Consider the following 26,959-nt stretch of genomic DNA (forward strand, 5'->3'; position numbering starts at 1 on the left):
ATGGCTCTAGTCCACATCAAATAATTCCTCAAATGCCAGGGGCCACGTTTTGAAAATCATGTAATTATATCATGTATTATTACATTTCTTTAAAATTCCAAAATAATGTAATCTCTATTACATAAATTGCTATTTGTCTATTAAAGTCTTGAGAATCCTATTATCTACCTTAAAAAAAGAAATGATATATGCAAATATAAGTAGGTTTCAATCTATGATAAGAAGGATTCTAAGGTAAAAAGCCCACATTTCATTTTAAAGCTTAAGTATTCCGTAAAATTGCTTAAGTATTCCGTAAAATTGACTTAAGTATTCCGTAAAATTGCTCCATAATGCCAAGTAGTTCATATTTAGGAAATGAATAAATTGATAAAACTCAAAGTAACACTTTAACATGCAGAAAATTCCAAAAATCTTTTAGTCAAATTTTAATTCTCTTACCCATCTTTCTATTTCACTGTGGAGATGAGAAAAAAAAAATTTTTTTTGTAAATTTAAGGGCAGAATGTGATAGAATGAATTTTTCACTTCCCAGCTTTAGTTACAAGAAAGTAAACACTTCTGTCAGCACACACGTATGCAACTAATAGATTCTTTCAATCATAGTATGTACAACAACAGAAAATGAGAGGGAAGAGAGCATATCCTACAAAATAGTTAATTGCCCCAGGAAAAGAAAAGTCTGCAGGAGACTAAGTTCTTCACAAGCAGCCGTTTTCTTTGCCAGTTAGTGAAATGAATTTGATGGTTATGAGGCAGGAGTAATGGGTTTTCACTGTGACTAGTTTCTAATGTGAGCTAGGGTTCTCTACCTACCTAAAATTAAGCAAGGGTTCTTAATGAGCTGAGGGTTCTCTACCTACTTAAAATTAAGAAAATGAATAAAAGCAAGTTTTCAGTAATCCCCAAAGGACTCAAAATGAACTTGTCCTAGCAATTACCTTATATAGACTCTGTGACACAGTTCCCCTTCTGCAAAAATACTGAGTGTAGATCATTACTTTCCAACAGTCATGTACAGAGACCTACTTTATAACACTTCAGGGAAGTTCATGTACTAGATCTTGAAGTGCCTTTCTGGAACGTGAAGTAATTTGTAGTTTTCATCTAGTAGCACTGTTAACTCTTGTATCGTTTTTAGGTCCATGGGGCCGATGCATGGGAGACGAATGTGGTCCAGGAGGCATTCAGACCCGGGCTGTGTGGTGTGCTCATGTGGAAGGATGGACAACGTTGCATACAAACTGCAAGCAGGCTGAGAGACCCAGTAACCAGCAGAATTGTTTCAAAGTTTGTGACTGGCACAAAGAGTTATACGACTGGAGGCTGGGACCCTGGAATCACTGTCAGCCTGTGATTTCAAAAAGCCTAGAGAAACCCCTTGAGTGCGTTAAAGGGGAAGAAGGCATTCAGGTGCGAGAGATCATGTGCATCCAGAAAGAGAAAGACATCCCTGCGGAGGATATCATTTGTGAGTACTTTGAGCCCAAGCCTCTTCTGGAACAGGCCTGCCTCATCCCCTGCCAGCAAGATTGCATTGTGTCTGAGTTTTCTGCCTGGTCAGAATGCTCCAAGACTTGTGGCAGTGGGCTCCAGCACCGGACGCGTCATGTGGTGGCGCCCCCCCAGTTTGGAGGCTCAGGCTGTCCCAATCTGACTGAGTTCCAGGTGTGCCAGTCCAGTGCCTGTGAAGCTGAAGAGAGCATGTACAGCTTGCAGGTGGGGCCCTGGAGCACGTGCTCGATACCCCACTCGAGGCAAGTAAGACAAGCAAGGAGACGTGGGAAGAATAAAGAACGGGGCAAGGACCGAGGGAAAGGAGTGAAGGATCCGGAGGCCCGTGAACTGATCAAGAAAAAGAGAAATAGAAACAGACAGAACCGACAAGAGAACAAATATTGGGACATCCAGATTGGATACCAGACCAGAGAAGTTATGTGTACTAACAAGACGGGGAAAGCTGCTGATTTAAGGTAACATTTTATTACCATTAAATAAGCGTGTCTCTCTGTCAAGACCACGGGCTAGAGAGTACTTAAGACCTTCTGTACTAAGTCCTGGAATTCATATGTGTACACCTAGGATGAGCTACCCCCAAGTGGGACATTTTCCACTTGAAGACATTTAAACTTTTGTGGTTTTCCTGAAGTTACCTCTGTTTTGTACATGTTTAGGCACTATACCACTAGAGGTAATTTAAATTTTCCTGTCAAAATCTAATGCATGAGAGATTCTCCATGAGATGATATTGCTTCTTTAGATCAGCAGTGCTGTTTTCACCTATAATGGGGGAAAAAAAAAAACATAGCTGGAGTTTGGGAATTTTCATTTCAGATACTTATTTTAGTAAGAATAAAGCACACTTATAATCTCCCCAAGTTTATAACATGTTCAGAATTACCCTATAAACAAAATCTAAACAACCACCCAGGGAGCTATACCTAAGAATAGTTCCTTTTACATTTTATAAAATGGAATAACTCTCCCCAGGAGAAGAGGGAAACCAGCAGAAAATAAGGTAAGTAAAGGTTATTTAATCATGAGTAGCTTACTTTAGAAAACATGTAATTAATTGACTGTATTGTCTAGACAGAAATTATTTGTCTAATTATCTCTGGGTAAATAATGACTATATTATGAAAGACTTCTCATGCATGATTTATTTCTTGTGAAAATATTCATTGAGGATTATCTAAAGGGTATTATGTTTTCTGGATATTCTAAATTTTGCTCTTGGATAAGCCAGACCATCTGGGAGGGGCTTATTTGGATCATTTGCATAATTGCTTCTTCTGTAATATTTATGCAGCTATGATTTGGACTGAACTGAGAGAAATTATGGCAACATCACTCAGAATTTTATATCATATTTATTGTAGAAATGACATTGGAAGTGTCATCTACTCCATTACACAGTCTGTTCTCTTGATTAAAAACACATAAGATAAATTTCACTGAAGTCTCAACCCATGTGCTTCTGGTGAGCATCTGGATCGTTTTCCTTATGGCCCCTGGATATCTTGTAATAGATCACGTTTTCCTGTTTACCTTGGGAACATAAGTAGGACTGTGTGGCATGCGTGCTGTTTACTAATACCCCCCACCGGCTTCATGTTCTTCTCACCCTCATTATTTTCTTTCATTCATTCTTGTCTAATGATTTTGCTATCTATGGATTTTGAAAGCTGACTGAAAGCCTTTTTGGAGCAGGATATAGTTTCAATAAGTGAGTAAACAAACAATTGATGTATCTGCCTAAGACAATTTCTCTCATCATACCATTGTTCTGGTCGCTATTTTTAGGATATTTGCTACTCCCTCTTTGTACATACACAATTGGATTTTCTTTCAGCCGTACAGTAATTTGCTCTCTCTCTGTTCTGAGGTCATCAATCCAACTCTTTTCCTGGTCTTGCTAAAGGCTGCTTCTCCTGCCTTCATTCCCCAGGTTCCCTGTGACTCCTTGAGAGAGAGGGAGAGGGAGAGGAAGTGTGTGTGTGTGTGTGTGTGTGTGTGTGTGTGTGTGTGTGTGTGTTCACCTCTGATTCTGTGTCATGGACATTTTAATTTCAATCCCTGTTTAATTCTTTTCTCACTGTCCTTTTCCTGGTGATTTTCTGATCTCTTTTCCTGAAGTATTACAGTTATATTAGTTACTTGGCTCCCACCATGTAATTGAATAAGCCTCCAAGGCAACTTGAGTTGTCTCCTGCTGTCGCTAGGTTAATATGCTGTAGACGTTTAATTTCATGTTGACTACTCAATTAAAAGTATAATTAGAGTAGTCGCTACTACTGCATAGAGCCTGATATTTCCATCCAGTTATTTGTAAGCAAATAGATATAAAAATCTGTAGATCCTCTGCCGGGTGCTTATATTCCATTAGAAATACCGTATCGATTCCAATAAAATGGTAGTTGCATGTATGTTATAACTTACTAGGGTATAAATTAAATACTATGTTAAACAAATTGCTTCTTAATATTTCTCTTATTTGACAATTATATATAAGAATAATATGAATAAATATATATGATTAAGAAAGTTAGTCTTAGTAAAGAAGATACAACAATTAGGTATTTTGCCTACATTTTTCTCAAACATTACACCATACCAGTGAAGCTTTTTAAAGTGAAGAATGGATGGATAACTCCAACAAAGAACAGGACCACAGGTGAAAGACTTGATGATTAAAGTGCTTCATCTTATATCAAATTCAGAAACAATTTTATTGTGTAAGAGGATAAAAAAAGTCATTTAGTAAGGCTAAAACAGTCCTATTACAATAACTAAATGAATTTATCTAAATAAACCTAAGAATCTTGGGGAAGCAATTCATAGGGCAAATAAAAATAAGTTTAGTAGAATTGCTGCTAGAACTGCAAAGCTAAAGATGATAGATTTCCCATGCTTTCTGCTTTCAAACAGACTAAAATCAGTAAGAATGAAAAACATGAATGCAAGTCCATCTTTTATGACAATAGGAAACAATCACAGTCCCAAACCACAATTGATAGAGATTATAGATCAATTTTCAATCTATAAATTAAATAGATCTAACTGAGGAGGAAAGTCAAAGGGGCATTATGTCTTTATAGCTTTCATGAGCACTTAAAATCTCTAAGAGTAGCCTGAAACTTCTGAGGGGCCAGGTTAATGGCATGTTTTATGATGGCATGGTCTGTGTTAGTGAAAGGGCTGCTGAAGCCTTCTTGTATTCTGTTTGAAAACAGAATGGCATAATAACACTGAGGGGAACTCACTATGCCATTATTGCCAAGAAAAGACTATTAGTTTGATGGACTGAGGGATTAAAGTTTTGATGACCAGTGGAAGAGAATTCTAAATCATTACACACACCATGACACAGGGGGCTTCCCTGTGAACCAGTGATTTTCAGCCAGGCTTGAATAGAGTCTTACCCCAGGTGAAGAGTTGTTTTGAAAGTTTCAACAGACAGCTCTTCAAGAAACCAAACATACTAAAGAAAATATGGTCTTCTGAATCAAAACCAGAAGTAATTTTAGTATTCAAAGAAGAATCAAGAAAATAGAATTTTAAAAGTGATTTGACAGAGCTCCAAAAAGGAAGAGAATTATAAAACAAGTAAATAAATTCACATTAGGTGCAACGGTAATTGGAAAATTTTCGGTGGTAAGAGGAGTCAGTGAGATGGAGAACAGTTTAAGAACATCAACTCCAGTTTTTTAAAAAGATGATGGGTCTGGAAAGGAGATCACTATATAACATTCTGGGATTCCTAAAGATAGGACCAGAAAAAGAACAGAAAAAAGAAAAAACAAGATAAAACAAAACCCCCAAAATATAATAGAAGACTTTCCTGAAGTTGGAAGACTTCAATCCACAGATTGAAATTGTACAGGGCCAATATTCTGGTAGAGGAGGCTGAAATAATGTCCTCATGGAAGACCTGATATAGAACAATTTTATAAAGAGAGACAAAGAGACACCAAACCAAAGACCAGGTTAGTACCCAGTTCTGAAACACTAGAAGCATTTCCTTTATAGTCAAAAATGAGACAGGACTGCACATTATCTTCACTGTTAACATTGATCTGTAAGTATTAGTCAATGTAGTTGAAAAGAGAAAGAAATTAAAATTGGAAAACAGGTGGGAATATTAAGATTTTTCCAGATGTTATAGAAAACTCAAGATATTCAATTGAAAATATATTATAAACAATAAAATACCTCAATAGGGTGGATGGACACAAAGATAATATCTCAAAATCAATATATTCCCTAGATGCAAACAACAATTAGCTAAACATGATGGACACAAAAAATTAAAATATCCCATTTACAATAGTAAAAATTCTGTTAATAAACCTAATTATAAAATTTCTGCACATAATACCAGACTTTGAAAGTACAAAAGTAAATGTGTGCCTATCTAGAACATCTAATAAATATATCAGTTGTCCCTACGTTGTTACTATAAAATTAACAAGAGAAAAATAAGTAAAAGCCAGGAAAATTCTGAAAAATAAAAGTAGAGAGAAAAGACTAGTGTCACAAGATAATTAAATGCATTTTATTCTTTGAATAATAATAATTTTATGTTAGCACATGAATAATCAGATCAGAAAAGGGTCTAGAAAAAAGCTCCTCAAAACCCTGCAGTATGGCGCCAGTGGTGAAGGAGCATTTCCAAGTCGGGAGAAAAGATATAATTTAATCAATTTGGTTTTGTTTGGAGGGCAATTGCTTTGCCACGTAAAGAAGAAGAGGAAGAAGGAAGGGGAAAAAAGAATTGTATCCCTTTTTCAATTGTATACCCAAACAAAGTCCAGGTTCATTGAGTACTTAAAAATGTTTTCTTTTTAAATACTAGAAGAAAGGCTAGAAAGTTGAAGTCTCAAAATAAGGAAGGTATCCTTATGTGACCTATTAGGCCACAGAATGCAGAAAACATACAGGAAAAGATTCATCTATACGATTATATTTATTTGAATAAAGAAAATTTTGCTCAGGAAAAATGTTAACCAATTAAAATCCAAGTAGCAAATGAAGAAAAAATATTTGTGATATGTAAAATTGACAAAGAGCTAGTTTTCTTAATGCATAAAAAGCTCCTACAAATCATTAGGGAAAAAGTCCAAAATCTAATATAAAAATCAGCATAAGTTTAAGAGAATGAAAAGACAAGCCACACTGGGGAAAACATTTGCAAGACACATTTGATAAAGGGCTATTATCCAAAACACACAAAGAACTCTTAAAACTCAACAGTAAGAAAACAAACTACTGGATTAAAAACTGGACTAGAAACCTTAACAAATACCTCGCCAAAGAAGATATACAGAAGGCAGACTAAGCATATGAAAAGATGCTCCACATCATATGTCATCAAGTAGATGCAAATTAAAACAACAATATGATACCACTACACACCTATTAGAATGGCCAAAATCCATAATAACGACAACACCAAAAGCTGGTGAAGATGTAGAGCAACAGGGACTCTCCTACATTGCTGGTGGGAATGCAGAGTGGTACTGCCACTTTGGAAGACAGTATGGCAGTTTCTTACAAAGCTAAACATACTCTTACCATGTGATCCAGCAATCATGCTTCACCAAGAATTTACCCAAAGGAGCTGAAAACTTATGTCCACACAAAAATCTACACATGAATGTTTATAACAGCTTTATTCATAATTGCCAAAACTTAGAGGCAACCAAGATGTCCTTCAGTAGGCGAATGGATCAAGAAACCGTGTTACATTCAGACAATAGAATATTATTCATTGCTTAAAAAGAAATGAGCTATCAAGCCATGAAAACACATGGAGGAAACTTAAATGCATATTACTAAGTGAAAGAAGCCAATCTGAAAAGACTGCATACTGCATGATTCCAACTGTAACATATGGCATTGTGGAAATGGCAAAACTATGGAGACAATAAGTAGATCTGTGTTGCCAGGGTTAGATGGAAGGGAAGGATGAATAGGCAGGGCACAGAGGATTTTTAGTGCAGTGAAACTACTCCATATAATACTATGACAGTTGATATATGTCCAAACCCATAGAATGTACAACACCAAGCGTGAGTCATAATATAAACTGTGGGCTTTGGGTGATAATGATGTGTCAGTGTTGGTTCATCAGTTGTAACAAATGTACCACTCTGGGGGATGCTGGTAATGGGTGAGGCTATGCATGTGTCGAGGCAGAGGGTATATGGGAACTGTTTATATTTTCAACTCAATTTTGCTGTGAACTTAAAACTGCCCTAAAAATTAAAGTCTATTAAAATCAGCAAAGGACAGGATCAGGTCAGAGAAAATATGCTAATCTTCAATCATAATTAAGAAATATAAAACATTTAAAATCTCATTTTCACCTGTCAAATTAGCAAATAAAAATGTTTGATAGTGTATCAGGGTTTACAGCCTCCAGGTTTGGTGATTCACTAAAAGGACTCAGAGGAATCAGCATATAGTTGCATTCATAGGTAAGATTTATTACAGTGAAAGGATGCAAAGCAAAATCAGCCAGGGAAAACGTGCATGGAGAAAAGATGAGAGGAAACCAGAAGCGAGCTTCCAGGGTCCTCTCCCTGAGGAGTTTCGCAGCCTACGCTTAACTACTCCAGCAAAGAGCTGCAACAACACGGGCAAGGCATTGTCTACTTGGGAAAGCTCACTAGAGACTCAGTGCCCCCAAGCTTTTATTGGCAGTTGATCACATAGGCACCCTCAACCTGGCATGTACAAAAATTCCAAACTCCCAGAGGGAAAGCAGCTATTCACCATAATTCACATTGTTTAGACAAACAAATTAGGCACAGAGAGCCACTTTATCATTTAGAGAAAATTTTATATCAATGTAGGGAACTGTTTACCAGGTAAGTTCCCAGATGCCAGCCAAAGGCCAGTCCTGCAAACAGACCTTGTATGGATAGAAGTCTGAGACTTGCTTGCTATTTTATCAACAATAGTATTTAATATTAAAGAAATTGGGGAAAGAGTTGCTCTTATACAGTTTTGGTGGGGGCAGAAATAGGTACAAATATCTGAAAAATAATGTTATAATACGTGTCAAAATTAAAAATACACGTTCCTTTGGCAGTGATTTTATTCCTGGAAATGTTTTCTAAAATATATTTGTGTAAATATGTGTACATCTCTCATTGTAGCATGATTTGTTACAGAAAAACAATCTAAATCCAACCAATAAAGGACTACTTAAATCACGGTGCTTCCACGTGTGGAATGCCACATAGTTATTACCAAATGAGATACGTATCTCAATCAATGCAGGCTGCTATAACAGAGTATCATAGACTAGGTGGCTTATAAACAACAGAAAAAATTTTTTTCTCACAGTTCTGGAGACTGAGAAGTCCAAAAGCAAGGCATCAGCAAATCTGGTGTCTGGTAAGGGCCCTCTTCCAGGTTGCAGACTGCTCACTTCTCACTGTATCTTCTCATGGCAGAAAGAGGGGAAGAGAGCTCTCTCTAGGGTTCCTTTGTAAGTGCACGAATCCCATTCATGAGAGCTCTACCCTCATGATTACCTCTGAAAGGTCCCACCTCCTAATAGCATCACACCGAGAGTTAAGGTTTTCAACATATGAATTTTGGGGGCACACAAACATTCAGTCCATTGCAGTATGTGACTTCTAATTAAACATAAGGGAGTAAAGGTAGTTTTATTTTAATTCACTGCCTTGAAATTAGCCAGAAACACCAATAAAGGAAATAATCACTTCTATTTACAGTAAAAAAAAAAAAAAAAAAAAAAAAAGTATCCACGTGAAAAATCCAGATCTAAAGGACGGAGGAATCTAGGACTTGAGGTGGGGAGATTTCTTTAAAGTAATTAGGGCCCAATCCAGGAAGATCCGTTCAAGAATCTTTTCCTTGGAATATCTCAGTCTTGGGAGGTGGGCATGGACCATCCACAGAGGTGATGGGAAAAGTCCCTTAGGATCCAGTTCCTCACCCTAGAACCACAGGGGAAGTATAGCTGGAGGAACAGAACATAACTCCCCTCATGAGTTAAGTTGTCAAAAGTGAAGTGGAGAAGAAGGGGATATAGGAGGCAGACATTTCTAGATTGCAGCAAGCATAGCTTTAAGGCTTGTAAGATCTAAGGGTTTGCTGTAAGCCACCCTCACATCTGGAAAGCTTTTAGCTGTCCCAGCTCACCAATTCCTGAAATAAAGACCTGACTATGTATTTCAAAGGCACATGTTTCAGGAATAACTATGAAATCTGCTATATATAATACAAGAAGTATTTAGTGGAAATAGAGCCTACTTTTGAAAATACCTTCCTTTTGAACACGTACTGTTTTGTTGTATTGTCTGACAAATGCAGTTAGTTGTAACTATAAATCTAATGGAAGCATTGCCAAGAAGTGTGGAAAATTCAGCCCAGTAAATTCCTGAGGGAATAAGAACTAGAATTTAAAACAGATTTCTGTTGGCTAAGACCAAAAAAAAGTAGCTTTATCCAGCTTCCAGATAACTCCATGAATCAGACATTTTAGGCACAAATATGTAAGGATAAAAAATAACTGGGTCCATAAACATAGTCAACTCATCTTTGACAAAGAAGCAAAAGCCATACAATGGAGCAAAGATAGTCTCTTCAACAAATGGTGCTGGAACAACTGAATATCCACGTGCAAAAAAAAGAATCTAGACATAGACCTTACATTCTCCACAAAAATTAACTCAGCTCCAGCAACCAAGATGTCCTTCAGTAGGTGAATGGATAAAGAAACTGTGTTTACATTCAGACAATGAAATATTATTCAGTGCTAAAAAGAAATAAGCTATCAAGCCATGAAAACACATGGAGGAAGCTTAAATGCATATTACAAAGTGAAAGAAGCCAATCTGAAAAGGCTACATACTGTGTGATTCCAACTACATATGTGATATTCTGGAAAAGGCAAAACTGTGGAGACAATAAAAAGATCAGTGTTGCCAGGGATTAGATAGGGGGAAGAGATGAACAGGGAAGGTTTTTAGGGCAGTGAAAGTACTGTGTATGATATCATACTGATAGATAAATGCCATTGTACTTTCATTCAAACTCAGAATGCACAACCCCAAGAGTGAACCGTAATGTAAACTATGGACTTTGAGTGATTATGATGTGTCAAAGTAGGTTCATCCTTGGTAAAAAATGTACCTTTCTAGTGAGTGATGTTGGTAATGGGGGAAGCTGTGCACGTGTGAGGGCAGGGAGTACATGGAAAATCTCTGTGCCTTCCTCTCAATTTTGTTGTAAAACTAAAACTGCTCTAAAATAAATAATCTTTTTAAAAAACTGGGTAATACATGAAGAGGAAAATAATCTAGTAACTCCTAGAAATACTGACAAGTTGGAGTACTTTTCTCTCATTTTGTTATCAATTTTCTTTTTCTTTTTTTAGTCTCTATGTAAATTCAACCTTAGCATTTCAAATAGTAATGAATCATGCTCAAGTGACTTTCTGATTTTTTTTTCCTAAACTCATGCTTTTTTGACATACCCTCTAAACTTCAGACTTAAATCTGTTGAATAGGAAATTGTATTTCTTCTCAACACAGTCTCTCTCTTTATGCCTGATTCCTATTTTACTCTAGGATACTTGTTGTTGAATACTCCATCCTTCTCTTTTCGGCTTGCCCTCTAGAATGGTCATATAAAAGTTCAATATAAAGCTACTGGCTTCACAACAGTCTGAAAATTTCACTCAGTCAACAAGAGGGGAATTTAAGTAATGGATAATTATGAGAAATAAGTACTCAGTAAGAATAGGGAAACCTGTGCACTCATGGCTCCACAATATTGAACAAGTCATTTAAACTTTCTGGGACTCAGTTTTTTTTCACCCATAAACCATATGTGTGTATGGCAATGGGCAGTGATGAGCGAAGGAAGGAAGGATCTTAAAAATTCTCTAAAGGCCTTCCAAGTTTTGTGATTCCAATGAACCTTGAACCAAAACCATACCTGAAATTGTCACATATATAAAAAGTCATATATATTTTTCTTGGCAGAAAGTTAATTTTCAGCGTGTTCCACAAATCAGTTCATTGTGAAACATGGAAATGAATGTATATGCAGTGCCTGTAGAATAAGACCACTCTCCTGGTCTTGAAAATAACTGCAAGATTTTTCCTCAGTTGATGTGCTGCATGGTTCCTGAGGGCCCATTCCCAGGATATGACTGTGAATCAGTGAAACTGCAAATCTTATCCTGACCTTACCAAAAAGAAGGGAGTAAATTGCCTGCTCCTTAAAGTAATATTGACTAGTTTTAGGTTATTCAGAATCCATTTATAAAATTACTAATTCTCATGCATAAATAGCAGGCTTTTAGATTAAAAACTTTCTGTAATATCCCCAGTGTCGACTTGCCTGCCAGATACGCACCAGCGTTTCTCAGGAGCTTGCCTCAGCTGCTTTCTGGCCACATCTGACTAAAGAAGTAGTTAATATGTCCACATTCTTTTGTAGATCATATATGGCTAGCCAGAAAACCTTTACTTTTCTCAAAATGTAGAACTAACTGGGAATATATTATATTTACCCTTAGAGCGTCACTCGCAGACCTTCCAGATCCTGCGTATGTGCCCGGAGGCTGATCTGTGAGCAGCACATTAATAAGCCTTCCCAGTTCTCTTCCTCCTGGTTGGGCTCTACCCATGGGAGGCAGCAGCAGTCTATCAGAAGGTGGGAAGAGAGGGGTGTTGGGGTATTCATTCTGTCTTCCGGGGTCAGCAGTGCCTGAGTTCCTCTAACAAAAGGCTTCAGCCCCTGCCCAGCAGCCCTCTCCGACTGCTCTGCATCGAGCTCAGTGCTGCTAAAATCCTTTTTTTGGTCCCTTTGTCACCTTGGGGTGATAAATTTCCCATAGTTGCTAGCCCCAGAGTTCTTCACCATCCCTTGGCGATATAACACTGCCCTTGCTGTTGCTGTTGTTAATAATCCTTTTATTAAACTCTTCTGAATTAACCCATGTGAGTTTGTAATTTGTTTTCTGCTAACCTTGACATATACTAGAGTACAATATTAGAGCCAGAGAACTACTACTGTGTCATTGCTGGTTTACTTATTAACTTAGTCTTTACTTACCCCCATTCAACTAAGACAGTGCCTAGCCTCCAGTAAATGTTTGTCAAAGGCTTAAAATTTAAGAGAGTGTTTGGTCTTGGAACTTGAGCCTTTTAGTGAATAATATGGAGTCAAGTAAGGCCAATGGGAAAATGGAAATTTCTGTAGATTCTGAAGAAAGTAACCAGAATATGTAAATAACTCAAGAGAGAAGTCATATTCAACTAAGAGAATATAGAATATATAGAATGTAGAATATAGATATTAGACCATTCAGGTGACATCACTTAGAATATATTTCAATATTATTGTGCCTGGTTAACACCAAACAATTGCTGTTGCATAATTAGATAAAATATATATTCTATAGAACATAGAAAATGTCCCATTCCTAATACTGTAAACGTATTCCAACAGTTTCTGAGCGTTAGCTGATTTAGCTTAATCTTTAGTCCATTTATTAGCATTTTTAGTTATACTGTAAGCATATTATTTCTGTTTTTACATCTTGAAGTCACTAAGCTACTTAGTCATAACTGTCAATTAATTGGTGTTGATGACAGCAAACTAAAAGGCTAATATTGTCAATATCCACCTATAAACTTATATCAAATTCAAAAATATCAGTGTGACCCTCAGAGTCACTCCCCCCATCCTAGGGTACCACTGTCTCATCATACCTAGGATATCTTCACCTCTCCTACATCTGTCTCTGTTGCCTCCCAGGAGTATTTTTGGTTTAGATGATGATCCTACCATGGGACAATTAAAAGGAAGTTCTTAGGTAGCTTTTAAAATATGTTTAACTTACGGGAAAGCATTTAGGGCCGGGGCTCACCTTAAGCCACAGTGTAGATACCAATGCCTAATGTTCCTTCCCATTAACTTTTTAAAGTCCATTCCAACTGCCTCATTTTTTCCTCAGAGCTTTATTAATATCTCCCATTTGACTGTTCTAAGTTTAGCTTTTTTCCTTGAGCTGGTGTGAGAGCATGTTTCCTTGAGAAACTTCCTTGAGCGGACACTTCCTTAAGCAGCCTGGCCACTGACTGGGCAGTGACCTTGCATCTCCTTGGCAGCAAATTTGATCTCATCCATTGTTCTCTTTTATTTGCTGGAATTCTACCAGCTTTATATGGGTAGTACTGAATCTCTGTCTGACTGGAACATAACAAGAAGAATTTCAATGGGAGGAAATACTTTCAAAAGGAAAAAAAAATCTACGTGGGATAAGGATTTTAATAAATCATTAATGCTTTATTTGTGTAACCTAATTAAGAATATGCTCACTCTTAGAATCTACTAATACATTGTGTTAGTAACTTCAGGTGTTTTGTCTTATTTCTTCCTTAAAATTGTTACTTATATATTGGGCAATATTTTAGACCTCTTCTCACACTTTCACCTTACTGTGTTCTTTATTGTTCTAATTTTGTATCATTTTATTATAGGTCGATTATCCAGTTTTTTTCTCCAAAGTTTTTTTGACAGATATTTTTTTCTCTATTTAGTATAGATATGTGGTTATTGCTACTACATTTTAAAAGAATGTGAAAATTTGTTTGGGTAGTATTTACCAGGATAGCAGTTGAATTGTAAATGAACAAAATAACTGTGCTGTGCTTAATACAAGAAGCCATTGTACTTGGAAGATCTTGGAATGTTGGTACAGTCATGTACAGTGTAGAGAGCTGGAACAAACAAAGCATGTTTTTGATCAAAAAAATAAATTTTGACTGATACATTTTGGATTTTATATAGGGTTTCACAAAGTTTATCAAAAATGCAGTTCTCTGGCAGGTTCATGTCTATCAGGGATCCTGTATAGTAAAATTTAAAAAGAAATAGGTGAATTAAATTATGGTAGACATTGTATAGTTTCAGCTCTGTGGAAAGCATTGTTCCTGCCCTCGATATCTTTAATTCTATGCATGAGAAACAAGGAGAAAAAAAAGTAAAATCACTTTAAATTACTCTAACTCCATGTAGACGCAGAAAGTTTTTGTCCTTTATGAGTTGTATAATATATATAGTTCATAGTTGGTAAAAACACTTGATGGAAAGATAAATCTAAGATAAAATGACTAAAGTTTTCAGGAGAAAAACTTTGAAAAACTTTTCAAGATGCATCTGTATTGACTAGAATAATTTGATAAGGCAACAGAATTTGACCAAGTTCCCCAAAATGGATTGTATTTACCTACGTGTGGTGTGATGGGGAAAGTGAGCATTCCAAGTCAAACGGATAGTAAGGCAAAGAAATTTGAAGGTTTTTCCAGTAAGCAGGGATGGACTTATGTTAACAAACAGGAATGGCATGCAGAATGAATTGGAGGGCCCAGATTTTAGAGTATGGGCAGCCAGAGCTTAGGTCATATTTATAATCTAAGAATGGGGTGAGGAATACCTGGATCAAGGTATCAGTGCTGGGAATATTGAGGTCAAGCAGACAATAGGAGGAAATTCAATCTTGGCAATTTCCATTGAAAAGTTTGACTGTATCTTTGATCTCTGCTTGCTGTGAGCCTCTAGTTTCCGCAACTGTGACCAATCAATGACAAAACGCTAGGATAGTTGGGTTAGCTAAAATGGAACACTGGCAAGTAGTAGAAACAGAAAGAAAAGAAGTTGCCTTTCCTATTTTGGTGGTTAGCTATTTCATGCTCCTCAAATAATATATAGACTTTAAACTGGCCATTTTATTTGGGGTCCCACTTACATAATAGATCATAGCCAAGGATGCTGTGGGATGATGCCAAAGCACTGAAGCTGATCCCTGACTGTCCCCGTGGATAAATTTTCATGATGATGATAACTAAGGTTTTCTTCTACTCTTTGTTAAACATGTCCACGTATATCACTTTTGAGCCTTATAATTATGTGTGCTAGCCAAACTCTACACTCCCCAGGCTTTACCCTTTCAAAAAAGAAAAGAAAGGGATGTGAAAGAGGTTTCTTTTTAATAATCACTTCATTCTACTCACTCCCCACCACGAAGTCTGCCGAAGTCTGCGAAGGGGTGTGGCTTAGCTTTTTTCTTCTAGATTATGAATAAGGAAGGAGGACTCCTAATCAAGGCATAGTAGATTAGTGGGGGGATGGGAATAGGGCCCAACTAGCAGGAGGCAAGAGAGGTTCCCAAGGCACAAAACTTAAGGATTCACTCACTCCCCGGGGCCTGCCAGTGCCTCCTTCAGTTTTGCTCCATAGGCTCTTAGCCTGACTTAGCCTCACCCTGGGTCAGAAGAGCAGTGAGTTGGCCGATGGTCTGAGGACTCACATGTCCTCTCTTCCAAAGGCTGTTCATCATCTGCATCTATATAAGTCCATATTGTATGTTTAACCTTTTATTTGAAAAATAAGTTTTTATAGCACTGACCTTGATTGTCTCTACCTTCTAACTTAGGCATTCCAAGAATCTGTCAGTATTTTAGGGAGGTGCAAGGAACTGTGAAGTTTGAACAGGTGTAAAATTATGAATTACTTTTTCTTTGAGCCGAAGTGTCTCCCTCTGTGAAAGTCCCTTTGACTCTATTTTTCATTTGTGCCTTTATTCTCTTCTGTATTTAAGTATATGTATTATCTAAAGCCTTTCTAAGCAGTACCCATGCAATGGCATTTTGGAGACTTTCGCTACTCAGTCTAAATTCCATCTGGCTTTTATATTATTCCTCTATGGTTACTGGTTATTTAACCTAACAAACTCATATAATGTATTCATAATAATACATGACTCTTCACTTTGTTATTAGAAAGGAATAATGAGGGGAACAATGTTAGGCGTTCAGACAGACTAATAGAGAGAAGTTAAGATACATGAGTCTTTGGTGGCCCTTTTAAAGGTAGCACCTTTCTCTTTTGGTTAGTTTGAGAAGAGGATGTAGTGTCCCCATCTGCTAGGTGCTTAGAAACTTAACTCGTATTAGACACTCAAGGAATAGTTTCATGGAAAAAAAAGAAATCATTTTATGCAACTGATGTAATTGACAGAACACCAGCATCAAACTTAGACTGTCTGGATTTAAGTCAGAATCCTACCGTTTATTTTTTAATTCCAAAATGGGGATAACATTCCTGCATTATATATGTGTTAGGATTTTTGTGAGGATATAAAAAAAAAAAAACTACGTGTGTATAATTGCTGTGTAAATTGATGTGGCTGAGAAAAATGTGAATTTTTATTAATAGTAAAGTATGGCTTTAAAATAATTAGATGGTAAAGATCATTGAAAACAAAAAAAGAACACAGCCCTTTCCTTCTTAGGTTCATGAAATCCCTTTCAAAAGGGCAGAGTTGCATTACATAAAAGGACAGAAATCGATGTCTAATGATTTTGCAAAGTAAAATAAACACCTTTTTCACATCTTTGTATCTTTAATATGATAGGATAAGACCAATATTAATATGGTAATATTTACTTTGTAAGTATACACATTTTACTATGAATATGTTTTTCTGCTAAGCTCACAGAATCTTGGGTTCCACTCACACAATACAGAACTATTTTAAATTCTAGAAGGATCCAGAATATCATTAGTAAGATATTATCTTTAGCTACATCCTACTAAGCATAAAATAAAACTATTTTTTGTAAAAGTTATACTATTATGGATAGTTATACTATAAAGGATATTTAAAGATAATTTTTATATGACTTGTGATATTCAACAAATGTTATATAAATCTGTGATAGCTAATGTCATTGACTATTTTGATATTCAAATAAATCAGAGATTTCCCTGAAGAATTACTGCATCACAGATTTCCTCTGAAAAATCATTTATTGGCTTAACATTTCTTAACTATTTCATCCTTAATTGTTTCCTAGCTTATAAGACAGTACATTCAACATAAAGCTAGATGTAAAGAGACTTCATTTATATATTTGTATCGTTAAATGTCGGGGGTTAATGTCTACAGCAACCCCTCCATAGAGACAGAATTCTGTGACTTAGTTCAGAACAATGTGGGGTTTTCTACACAATACAGGTAAATCAAGGAAAGAAAAGTAAGATAAAACAAATCTGCAATTAAATAATTAAAATATGAAAATGAGGATTGTGTTGGAAATTGTGAAGAAATTGTTACTAAAGGGATGTCATAATTAGAATCATATAAAGTTTATATCTTGGCAGAAAGAAAGGAAGGGGTAATAAAGAGCAAAAAGGAATCAATGGAAGGGTTGAAGTGAATCGAAGCTAGTTTTAATTGAATTTATCATAATTTGGATGATGCACTGCTGAGTGAAACACATAATGGATCATGTCATGTAATGTTAATTTTGAAAACTGTAAATCAGACTAGGAAACACTATGAAATCATCATGAATGATGCATATGCTCTGCTGTGGCATCTTAATTTTAGAATTGCAAATTTGGTTTCTGGAACTGTTTGCATTAGAACAACCAAAGCAGAGTGTTGTGAAAGAAATCAATTTGAAAAGAAAATATTCCCTAATGTGATTTGTGGAGTTTCTTGGTAAGAGTACCCTGGTGACATACTTTTGCATAGCTTCATTCTCTCTCATACTTTCGTTATGAAGCTGACAGTCTAGAGCCCAGGGGAGCCAGAGGAGCAAGTGAAGCTGAGAATAGGTTGGAAGTAGGGGCAGGGGTTGGGAGTAGGTTCTGTTTTGTTGGTATGGTCAGAGCTGTATAATCCATAGCGAGCGTTTATTGCTTGCCAGGGACATTTGCTGAGAATGGGTGATGGAAAAGTACAGGTTGAATGAACAGTAATGATGAAAGAGGTCTAGTTCTATCTTCTTGAGCCTAAATGAAGTGCCTCAGTTGTGCAAGATTAATTTGCTTTTGATAATAAGAACATGTTTTATATCATTCGTATGCAGTATTTTGTCAAGTAGAATGTGAACTACTTGAGACTGTCTTTTGATTCTTGTTCCCTATCCCTCTACTCTGAGAGGACTTTGAGGAGGTGCTCAGTGCTTGACAGCTACCAAAGGATGAGGGGGTGTAATCATTAACAAGTAAATGCAACCCCTGAAACTGCATACATTGTTCTGCATGGATCGTCTCTATTAGAAATGACCACGTTGGCAACGTCACTTATAAAAGTTAGAATTTCAGATATGGCTCATACCTGTAATCTCCTTATATGCATTGCATTTATTATTTCATTAGTATACAAATGCATGATAGTACTTCTATATGTAAATTAAATACATTAATCTAGGACAGTAACCTTAATACCATAGGTATATCATTGATTTAAAAAAAAAAAATTCTGGTGAATTTTGTCCAGAAACTTTTTAAAAGGGAAGATGGGTAAAAAGAAAATTGTAGACTTCTAAAAAATGCTAAAGAAAAAAATGCTAATAGTACAACATACTTCAATAAAAGAAAATGATTGTTGAGCACTTATTGGAATTACAACTTAAAGGTATGTGTAGAAGAAAGGTATGAAGAAAAATAGAATTGTTAATTACTTAGATAACTTGTTTTTATTGAGAAGAATCATCATGTAACTGATCATATGTTTGTCAACCCCATGGTTTGCTTTTACCAACTTACTCTCTGGATTTGAGAGAGAAGTAAACCGGATGTTCAGAAAGTGTTGCACCAGACTAGAACTTAGCTCTAGATTAGAGGTGAGTACTACCTGATAGGGGTGTGCAGTGTCAGCAATTTTCACTTATACAAAGGTGGAAATGATGTGATTTTGGCACAAATAGAATATTATAAAGTTGTCACATTCTAGGAAGAGAACAGAGTTAAATATTAATTATACAATCAGAAATTCATAAATATTTAAACTGGCTCACAAATTAGGATCACTTGATACTCATGTGTCCTTGTGCCTTTCTCCATATCCCCTACGGCCTTGAAAGTACAAAGATTGTAAAGAATAAAATTGTTCTCTACTCGTATGACTATTTTAATTTAAAAGTCTAGATAAAGCACACAAATCATATCAAAATTTACCTTTGAAACTTAGTTGTTAATGCCTAGATATGGTGGCAAAAATCATAGTTTAATCACTTATGAGCATTTGTTGCAGTTGTCAATATTATAAAATTACATTGAAATTTACATCTCAAAGCTTTGAAAATCCAGTACATTTCAGTAACAGTAAATGGAACCAGTTTCTTTTTGTTTCTTATTTGCTTACCATGTTTCCTTGCTGTGTGCCCTCTAGCTCATAAATATTACATGATACAATTATTTTTTAAAAAATTAGTGTTATTACTCTTCATACACAGTGGAAACAAACTTATTTCTCTGTTTATGTAAATAATGTTATCTTTAAACTGAGAACAATGTATTAAAATATAAAGAAAAAGTAAAAGCCACCTAGAATCTAACCACCCTGAAATAACCACCGTTAGTGTTCTGGTGCCTATGCGTCACATTATGTATCTATAGTGTATCAGGTAATTTGACATAAATTTATTGTTATTCCCCTTCTTGAATCATATTAACACATCAAACACATCCCATTCCCCCATGAAGTGTTATGTTAACAAGCTCTATTCATATGAACCTGCACATATTGATTACACATATGCATGCAAATGCACAGCTAACTTATTTTGCTCATTTTTAAAAAATAGATCATATTGTACACATTTTTCTGTGTCCTATTTTTTGCTAAATAAAACCTCACAGAAACCCTTCCAATTGATACAGAATAGTTCTAATCCATTGTTTTTAAATTCTTAAGCTCCCTGTTGATGGGGTTAACTTTGTTTCTGGTTTACGACTACCAGGAACCAGCCTGCATTAAACATCCTCATATAAATTTCCATGTGAATTGGTATTTTTATTTATATAGGGCATATTCCCAGGTGTAGTATTGCTGGGTCAAATTTTATTTTAAAAGATATTTCTAGATGCTTTCTGAAAAGGTGGTAACATCTAACATTTGCATTCCCAGTGTTTGAGATTACTCTTTTCCTCTCATTCCTCTAACCAAAAGCTCTGAATTATTGCCAGTCTCATGCCTATCAAGTGACATAGCATTATTATTTGAATTTTCATATCCCTGGGTAGCAAACCTGAGCATTTTATCATTCGTATTTATGGACTTTTGAGTTTCCTCTTCTGTGCATCTGTGTATATAGTAAACAAAAGATACGTATTTTTTCTCTTTTATGTGTTTTGTTCTTATCAGTTTAGAGTAACTCATGTTATTTTATGGTAACTAAGTCTCCATAATATTTATTAAATTTTTTTCAAATTCACAAATCTGCTGACTAGCACAAAGTTTAAATTTTTAAAACATCAGATATGTATTTTTTTCTTTTACAGCTTCTACATTTTCAGTTGAGGTTAAGGTGGCCTTCCTAGTCATAGGTTACAAATTTAGTCTCCTAGATTTTCCTGTAAGACATATTGTGTTGTTTTAAATTTACACTGTTTCTGTCTGGACTTTACTTTGTGTATGTACGTGCAAGATAGGGCTTCCTTTTTTAAATTTTCTTTCCTCTGGACATCTGGCTTTGCTGGCACCATTTTAAAAGGTCCTGTCTTCCTCATTTACTTGACCTATCAATACCTCAGATTTTTCGGATTCTAATTCTGGATTCTCTATACTATACGACTGATCTCTTTTTCTTCTCCTGTTCAATAGCATGTACATTTTTCTCTAGGGAATATATAATGTATTTTTCCCATATTTGGAATGGCAAGGGTGCTCCTTCCTACTTCTTTTTAATCATTTTCTAGCTATTCTAACACCGAGGTCTTTATATCTAATTACAGGACAAACCATGTTGTGTTTTTAACTGGAATAATTTATATTTGAATATAATTATAAACTACCAGCAAGACTGTATTATGGTTTTCTGTATCTTCTGCTCTTGTATTGTGTATCATCTTTTAAAATAATACATTATAATTTTTATATCAATTTTGAATATTTCTGGCTCTCTTTATTCCTAAATATTTTATAGGTGATTTTTCCTCTTGCAAATATAAATAGAATTTTTTAAATATTTCCATGTCTAGGTGCTTATTACAAGGGTAAAGCTGTTGACTTTTATGTCTTTAACTTATATCCATCCACATTGCCAATTCTCTTTTTAATTCCAAAAATGTTTTATTAGAGTCTCTTATGTTTTCATAGTACACAGTGGTAGCATTAACAAAAGAAATTTCTCTCTCATCATTTCCAGTGTTTATGTCAATTATTTCATTTGCATGATGTTTTTGCTCGGGTGAACAAAGCAGTTTCAACTGTAACAGTGATCAATAACGAGTTGTTCCCTGGGGGCTTTTTTTAAGTTCACTAATTATTTTTAATTATTAGTACAGAAGAAGAAAATATGTGAACTAAATCAAGGCATTAACTAGTTATATGGTATTTCAGTTCTCTTATCTTCAGAAGTTCTGCAAATAGGAAACCTCAAATTTATTCTGTGCTTTAGATTGAACTTAGTATACTATAATAAAAATAATTAGAGATGAAAAACCTTGTAACATTGACTGTGTTACACAGTCTATGTAAATTGAATCCTGTCTAAGGAAGTGCACAGTGTTACTAGTTAGAGTTTATGTTCCAGTAATTCCCACTGGAGCCCGGAGCTGGCAGTGAGACTTATGGTCTTCAAATACAGTAATATGTGTTCTACCTCTCTGATTGCTAATTGAAGAGACTCTTGATAATGGCGGTTTTCAATTAACTCTAGACCTTAAATAGCCTATTACTTAAAGAAGAGTAGTTAAGTATTGAAACAAAACATTGTGGTTAATTTACCTTTATCCTAGTTCACTTCCGAATTAGACCAGACATTAACATCTAACAAAAGGTAAGTTTAATGTAACAACGAAAGAATTGGTGATTGTTGATAATCTATGATAAATAGAATGCTAAGTAGTGTGAACTTTTAATGTCATTTGCCAACCATAAAAGTGTTAGAAATTTATTTCAGGTCTCTTTTAGCATTCATATAATGTAGTTATAATCTGTCTACTTCCAATAAGGATTTGGGGGTGGTTTACAATAATAAAGCAAAATGAATTAACAAATGAATGATATATACATATGTAAATGCAATTAGTGAAAGAGGAAGGGAAGGAAGATATATGAAGTTTTAAAATGACGTTTGTAGGTTAGCTATAGCAATTGGAAACAGAAGTTAGATCGATATACCTGGGCAACTAGTAGAAAGAAATGACGCCTGATTCTTATTTAATATGTGTCTGTGTACGTGTGTGTGTTGTGTGCATGCTGGTTTCCTCTGTCAGCTGCTGGTGAATTTTGGAGCGCAAGTTTATATAACAGTTGTATAGAGCAGTTCAAGAGGGGTCAAGATACTATGGACCAGATAGAATGTTGCTTTTGGCTAGAGGAAATCTCGGGTTCCATAGAATGTCTTGCTTGGGTATATCTGCTTGAACTGATTGCAGTTATTTTGCAAAGCACTGATACACTGTCACTGTCAGTTCTAAAAATATTGCTTATGTTATCTATTCAGCAACTTTTTTTCTGAGTCTCCTTGAAGAATAAGATGATAATTACCTTTAAAAAATAAAAACATTTAGCCCGCCCTGGGCGTGCCGACCCGCCAGCCCCCTGAGTGCTTCCTGACCCCCAGGCGTACTCCGTGGCCGTGAGCATGTGGTCGGTGGGCTGCATCTTTGGGGAGCTGCTGACTCAGAAGCCGCTGTTGCCTGGGAAGTCAGAAATCGATCAGATCAACAAAGTGTTCAACGATCTGGGGACCCCCAATGAGAAAATCTTGCCCGCTACAAAGACATCCCCAACGTCAAGTAGACGACCTTCACCGAGTACTCGTATAACAACCTTCGCAAGCGCTTCGGGGCTCTACTTTCAGACCAAGGCTTCGACCTCATGAAAAAGTTTCTGACCTGCTTCCCTGGACGGCGGGTCAACGCAAAGGACGGCCTCAAGCATGAGTATTTCCGCGAGACCCCCCTTCCCATAGACCCCTCCATGTTCCCCACGTGGCCTGCCAAGAGGGAACAGCAAAGTGTGAAGCGGGGCACCAGCCCCCAGTGGGAAGGCTGGGCTACTGCCAGCTGGGTGAGGACAACCTGAAGGAGGCGGGCTTCCACCTCGCGACCACGAACCAGGGGGCCTGGGTCTTGGGCCCAGGCTTCAGCCTCTAGTTCTGAGGCTCAGAGCCGACCCCGGACCCACTCTGTGGAGCGCTGCCCACCGAGGCCCAGCTGGGACGGCGGCAGATGCTGGAGGCGGCGTCTGGGTCCAGATCCCGGTCAGGGCCTGGCCACGGGGCTGTCGTGGACGCGACCTCAAGTCTAGTCGGACTGATGTTCTCATGGGGTTTTCCACGTTTTCTTTTTATTTTATCTTGGCTTGTAAATTTGTAGAATTAAATCACATTTTTCTTGTTGTGGGAATAAAAAATAAAAAATAAAAACATTTAAATGGGGCTTCCCTGGTGGCGCAGTGGTTGAGAGTCCGCCTGCCGATGCAGGGAACACAGGTTCGTGCCCCGGTCCGGGAGGATCCCACGTGCCGTGGAGTGGCTGGGCCCGTGAGCCATGGCCGCTGAGCCTGCGCGTCCGGAGCCTGTGCTCCGCAACGGGAGAGGCCGCAACAGTGAGAGGCCCGCGTACCGCAAAAAAAAAAAAAAAAACGAAAAAAACATTTAAATGAATGATGGCGTCAGAGAATAAAAATCAATCTGTGAGAATTCACAACCTTCTGCTCATTTTACTATTTAATATTTTCCCCTTTGCCTATTTTCTCTTAGGATAAAAAAGAAAGAAGTTGCAGGGTTGTATTATCTTGAAAAAAGCAATTAGAGCCAAAGAAGAACTAGACTTTTCAGGGCACTGTGGGCTACGGTGAAACCTTGGGGAGAGCTAAGGAGGGAATGGCCCAAGTGAGAATGGTAGAGCCTTTGGAACCAAGAGGGAAGAGTTGAAATAATTTAACAGTGAGCCACTTCCTGAGATTTAAGTGAATAAGACAAAACCAGCAATTTAATCACGGCTGCCTGGAAACACATTTTATAGACTCCTTTTAATGTGTGAGAGAAATTGAGAAAAGACTGAATTTCAACTTTGGCTCTGCTTTTTAAAGATCATACTTGGATGAGATAAGGCAATGCTCTCCAAAAATTTATTTCTGCCTCTCTAGGTTAGCCTTGGATCAAAATTGTCAGACCATATTGTGTTTACAGGACACGTGATTTAATCTGTTACTGGTGTTCCCATATACATCCTCTGGACTTATAATAAAATTTATAAAATTATAAAATTTATATGTCCAACTTTGTAGGAAGAAAGAGGTGAAATCAGAACACTAGTCAAGTAATTCTAAGTGTGTTTTGTGATGATGCATTTTCCTTTTAAAAGTGGAGAAATTGAGAAGTGGGACAACTTCATGAAGGTAGGAGTGGCAAATGTGTCAAAAGTTATGGAGACTAGTAATGATGTTGAAAATCTGCTTATACTGGTGCAGAGATACATATAAAAAGTGGAGTATTAGGGGAGGGGCAGGGGTAGGCTGTGACAAGGTGAGAGAGTGGCATGGACATGTATACACTACCAAGCGTAAAGTGGATAGCTAGTAGGAAGCAGCTGCGTTAGCACAGGGAGATCAGCTAGGTGGTTTGTGACCACCTAGAGGGGTGGGATAGGGAGGGTGGGAGGGAGGGAGATGCAGGAGGGAAGAGAAATGGGAACATGTGTATATGTATAACTGATTCACTTTGTTATAAAGCAGAAACTAACACACCATTGTAAAGCAATTATACTCCAATAAAGATGTTAAAAAAAAAAGTGGAGTGTTAAAAGTTTTTTCCTAGATTTACTGTGTAGCACAGGGAATTATATTCAATATCTTGTAATAACCTATAATGGAATATAACCTGAAAAAATTTTATCTATTTAAAATTTTTGTATATAACAAAGAAAGTATCACAAATCAGTAGAGTAAGGAAAATTTATTCAATAAACAGTACTGTGATACTAGTAATGTATAAGAATTTAGCAACAGAAAATCATTTTTAAAAATAAATTTAAAACCTTACTGTACACAGTACAATAAATGAGTACTAGTGAGATATTTTTAAAATGTTGAATAATGGAGGAAAAGAGAAGAAAACAAATAAATATTATCTAATTTGTGGATGGTTTCCTCCACTAAAGTAATTAAAATAATGGAGGAAATCACAGAGGTCAAAATTATATAATGTGGTGGATAAAATACACTGTGTGAGACCAGACAAATCTGGATTAAATCAGTGCTCTTCTGCTTATTTCAGACAGACTACATTTACCATAATTGCACATTACATTTAGAAACTGGCAACTGAAAGATAGCCGGAAGAAAAATACATACTCTCCAGCTAAAGAGGGGATGAAGCTAAAAAATTGAAAGCTACTTATAAATAATAGAAATTGAGTACATTATAAATGAAAATACATAATTTGGTATTTGGCCAAAACAGTAATTACAGACTTAAGTGAGTTTATTAGAAAACTAGTATACTGGTCAGTTGTCTTATCTGCAAATAAGAGACTCCATAACTGCTCGTTTAAAAGCAGAAAGGAGTTTATTATTGGCAATGCACAGAGTGCAGAATTCCAGAGAGAGCCAGGGAAACAAGCTTTGAAGCCACATGGCCAGAAAAAGTACAGCTGGGAGAATTACCCAGTCCCACCAGGGGAGAGCACCAGCAGAGGCCCCATGTCTTACTCACCACTCCCTATTCAGCACCCCTAAAGCCAGAAGCTGCACACCAGCTGGTGAAGAATAGCCAGACATTTGTGACTGCTTGCCTTCTTCTCAGGATGATCTCATTCCTTACGTTGCCTGAAGTAGTGTTCATATCCTTTCCAAGTTGCATACAGTTGCATTTACTTATCTAGGCCACATGTGTAACCCAAGCTTCAAGGGAGCCAGGATACCTGGTCTTCATCCTTCCAGTCTCTGATGTACACGAAGACACGCTCCAAGGATGCTGGAGTAGAGTGAAGTAAGATAGTCTGTGCTATTTGCCTTGGTGGGTCATCCCCTTTTTTGGATGCTCAATATTTATAATACTTTGATTCCATTCTAATATTTCAAATATCAGTAGTAACAGCAACATGCTGTTGAAATTGAACTAGCCCTTTTACAGAGGAAAATATGTTCACCTTCTCTCCAAATTCTAAATATTCACTAAATTCCATCCCTTGAAGATATTTATTTCTCTAAACCAACTACAGTCAAAATTTAGATAAATCTGTATCATGATATTATCCACCACCAGCATGCCCTATATAAAATAGAAAGGACAATAGGGAGAAAAAATGAATATGATTAATATAAATGAAAACATATATACGTAATAGAATAAGAAAGAAAAGTTAGCCCAATACTAGTTTCTGTAATTGTTACAAGAGTATAGCTGTGATATGTAACTTAGTTCTTTCAGTGTGT

The 26,959-nt window shown here is 36.5% G+C and overlaps 1 protein-coding gene across 1 annotated transcript in view; it reads left to right on the top strand.

The window, feature by feature from the left end:
- Positions 1-26,959, top strand: part of THSD7A (thrombospondin type 1 domain containing 7A) — a 452,500-nt gene that overhangs the window by 188,727 nt on the left and 236,814 nt on the right. Inside the window, exon 2 of the mRNA XM_067746269.1 lies at positions 1,142-1,973. Coding sequence (XP_067602370.1) covers positions 1,142-1,973 — 832 coding nt within the window. The remainder of the gene's footprint in view (positions 1-1,141; positions 1,974-26,959) is intronic.

This window comes from Pseudorca crassidens, chromosome 8 (assembly GCF_039906515.1).
Source record: "Pseudorca crassidens isolate mPseCra1 chromosome 8, mPseCra1.hap1, whole genome shotgun sequence".
NCBI lineage: Eukaryota > Metazoa > Chordata > Mammalia > Artiodactyla > Delphinidae > Pseudorca > Pseudorca crassidens.